This window comes from Limulus polyphemus, unplaced genomic scaffold (genome assembly GCF_000517525.1).
Source record: "Limulus polyphemus unplaced genomic scaffold, Limulus_polyphemus-2.1.2 Scaffold332, whole genome shotgun sequence".
NCBI lineage: Eukaryota > Metazoa > Arthropoda > Merostomata > Xiphosura > Limulidae > Limulus > Limulus polyphemus.
In genome coordinates this window covers 11355-14303 of record NW_013665942.1, presented here as the reverse complement: position 1 = coordinate 14303, position 2949 = coordinate 11355, and the positions used below count along the sequence as shown (strand labels likewise).

General features: G+C 33.0%; 1 protein-coding gene across 2 annotated transcripts in view; it reads left to right on the top strand.

Moving 5' to 3' along the window:
• Positions 1-2949, top strand: part of LOC106457443 (neutral and basic amino acid transport protein rBAT-like) — a 33046-nt gene that overhangs the window by 23100 nt on the left and 6997 nt on the right. For both annotated transcript variants that reach the window (XM_013916864.2, XM_022383392.1), the window contains exon 3: positions 2129-2752. In XM_013916864.2, the coding sequence (XP_013772318.1) occupies positions 2129-2752 (624 nt within the window). The remainder of the gene's footprint in view (positions 1-2128; positions 2753-2949) is intronic.

Below are 2949 nucleotides of genomic sequence, written 5' to 3'. Positions count from 1 at the left end.
CAAGACAATAAAACCATCGCAGGCCTGTGCAATCAGTAACATTCAGGTGACTGTATGTGCAAATAAAGCTGGAAATGTAATAAATTGACAGTTATTAGGAATTTCTATATTTCGTAACTAACTTGGCAATTTTTTTATATATATATAAATTGGGCAACAAGTTACATAACATAAAGAAACATTATCGAAGATAAAGAAAAGTTTATTAGGTTTTCACCACGTGTATTGACGTCAGAAATACGGTTACTGCCGAAAGATTAAACCCTTAATTCGGTTAGAGACATAGACTTAATGTAAAGCTTTTAGTATGCATATAATTACAAGTTTCAGTATCACAAAATACAAATAAAAATTAGTAAACCTGATGAATCTTTTTTTTTGAGTATGAATGTTACTGATGGAAATGCAAATTTGATAACATTAAATTCTTCATTTGCCAATAAAATTTAAAAGACGCTAAACAAACTTTATAGTCATGCTATTCGTCTATTTACTTGTGTAAGTACTTCAGAATTTCTCGTATTTATGCAACGTATAAATAGACTACGAATGTAAACAAGAGGGATATCCTTAATAGCCGCTGAAATGGAAATTCTTTTAGGCAGGATTGGAGTAAAATAATGTATGAGACTTTTTTGTTTTTATTAGATATGTGTTTGTGCGCCAGCAATACCAAGCGTGGGTCGCGCGTATACTCGGTTCGATTTTTTTAGTCATCAGGATCTCTACCAGCCTATCCTCAAATTGAAATTCTTTTAGGTAGGATGAGAGTAAATTAATTCATGAGACCTTGGGCGTGGTTAAATATATCAATCGAAAGGGTTTGACCTCCTGAGTCCAAAACTGTAATTAGATCTCAAATTGGTCAAGAGATGACGGACCTATGAGCTAAAGTTTATACTTGAAAAACTCAGAGCCATTCTATGAGCCATTATGCCGCGGCTAAAAAGTTTCATTGCATCCTCTTTTTTCTATAAGCTCTATTCTCCTCCTCAATGATAGAATAGCCTCTCCTCCTTCAATCATGTTCATTATCAATGTCTCAGTAGGTTATGACGCATCATATATTCTTTCAATTTAAAGAGTCGTTCTTAAACATGTTTGGACTTGTCTGGTCATGTTATTATATTCATAACAATAATAAAAATGACTTTTTTCCTCCTCCACACATATATCTCTTAACTGTCTTAAGGTGTGTATCTCTTAACCGTTTAGCGAAGTTCTGGAAGGTTCCTTTTATAAATCACAGGGGAATGTAGTGTATGAAGAATAATTAATTCCTCAACTTGACACTAGGGAACATAATATCACAGTGTTTTTGATAATAAGTAAGACTCTTTTTTTCTCATTCATTAGTTCATCAAAATTCTTCAAAATCGTTTCAAATGGATGCCCCCCCACCACATAATAGTTGCTATTAAACAGTATTTGAATATTTCTCACACTTTTAATTTTATGTAAATGTCATAGGATTTGGTACTCACTAAATATAATACAAAAAAGAACAAACGTTTTATTGGAAAATAACCGACTGGACTTATTCTATGCTAGTTTATTTTTTTTAATTAGGTTAGGGACGTGAATAAACTAAATGGGAAGATGAAGTGGAGCTTTTAACAAAGAAAAAAAAATAATATTTTAATTTTTGTTCTTTAAATCTATTATTCATTATGTCGCATTTAGGACATTATTCTGTTCAGGAAACACCCATTTTTTTTAGGATTCTAGGCACCACATTCTCATATTGTTTGTCTGGAAACGCATAAATCAAGAGGATAATCTGAAACTATTTTACTTACAATTTAAGTATGATCATCGTCGTTAACAGGAAATTTATCGTAAAAATGAATCAAACATACTGTTATAAAGCAAATTTAATGTTCCAATATTTCATGTTATAGCTTAGTATGTAGTAAGGCAGAGAAAATGGATTAATAGAGAGTATACGACACAATATGCACGTAGACAAGACTAAGAAACTCCACATTCTTATCTTGATAAGTGATAAAATATTTTGCGTGTATAATTAATAATGTGCTTAATCTGGAATCATTCTGAAATACTTGTGTTCATAAAAGTGTGTTTTAAAGTGAGCCAATTAAATAGCTTCGATCTTTCCACGTTTTAGGGGAAGCTGATGGATACTCGTGAAAACCTGGTAGATGAAAAAGAAAACCCCAACAGACCGTTTGGAGGACAATTGTTTTTAAACTGGTCCCATCAGGAAGTTCAAAGGAAAATGAACTCTGCTTTCGAGTTTTGGTTGCAGAAAGGTGTGGACGGTTTTTATATTAAAGATTTAGAACTCCTTCAAGTTGGGCTTGAGAGAGACTTATATATCGTAATGAAACACTGGCGTATTCTCCTGGACAAATACAGTTCGGACACGAAGAAAAATATATTACTTGTTTCCTTTCCTTTTTTACAAACCCTGAAAGAAACAAGGTCACGATTTCTGAGGTCTCTGTTAAACTTTTGTGATATCATTGATTTTCAACTCAATTTTAATCTATCGAACCCGTTGGATCTTAAAGTGCAGTTAAACGTAGCAGATGAATGGAGCGCCCTCTCACCATCGTCCTGGGTTAACTGGCATCTAGGTAGCGCTGAAACAACGAGGCTGAGTACGAGATTAGATGCAAATTATACCTTGAGTACGATGCTTTTACTGCTGGTGTTACCTGGGTCAATTTCACTATTCTATGGGGACGAGATTAACCTCCGGGACTCCTTAGATATCCTCACTGGAAAGGTAAGAATTCCCGAACATTTCTTATTCACAGAAACTAAGTATAGATATCGAGGAATTCTACCATACAGTGGATCATATTTATGTAAATTTAAATTAATTATTCTAAAATCAAAGATATGTCCTCATTAATGAAATATTTGTCTGTAGTTTTTGTTCATTTTATCAAACTTAAAGTATTTTTGAATTAGATTCGATGA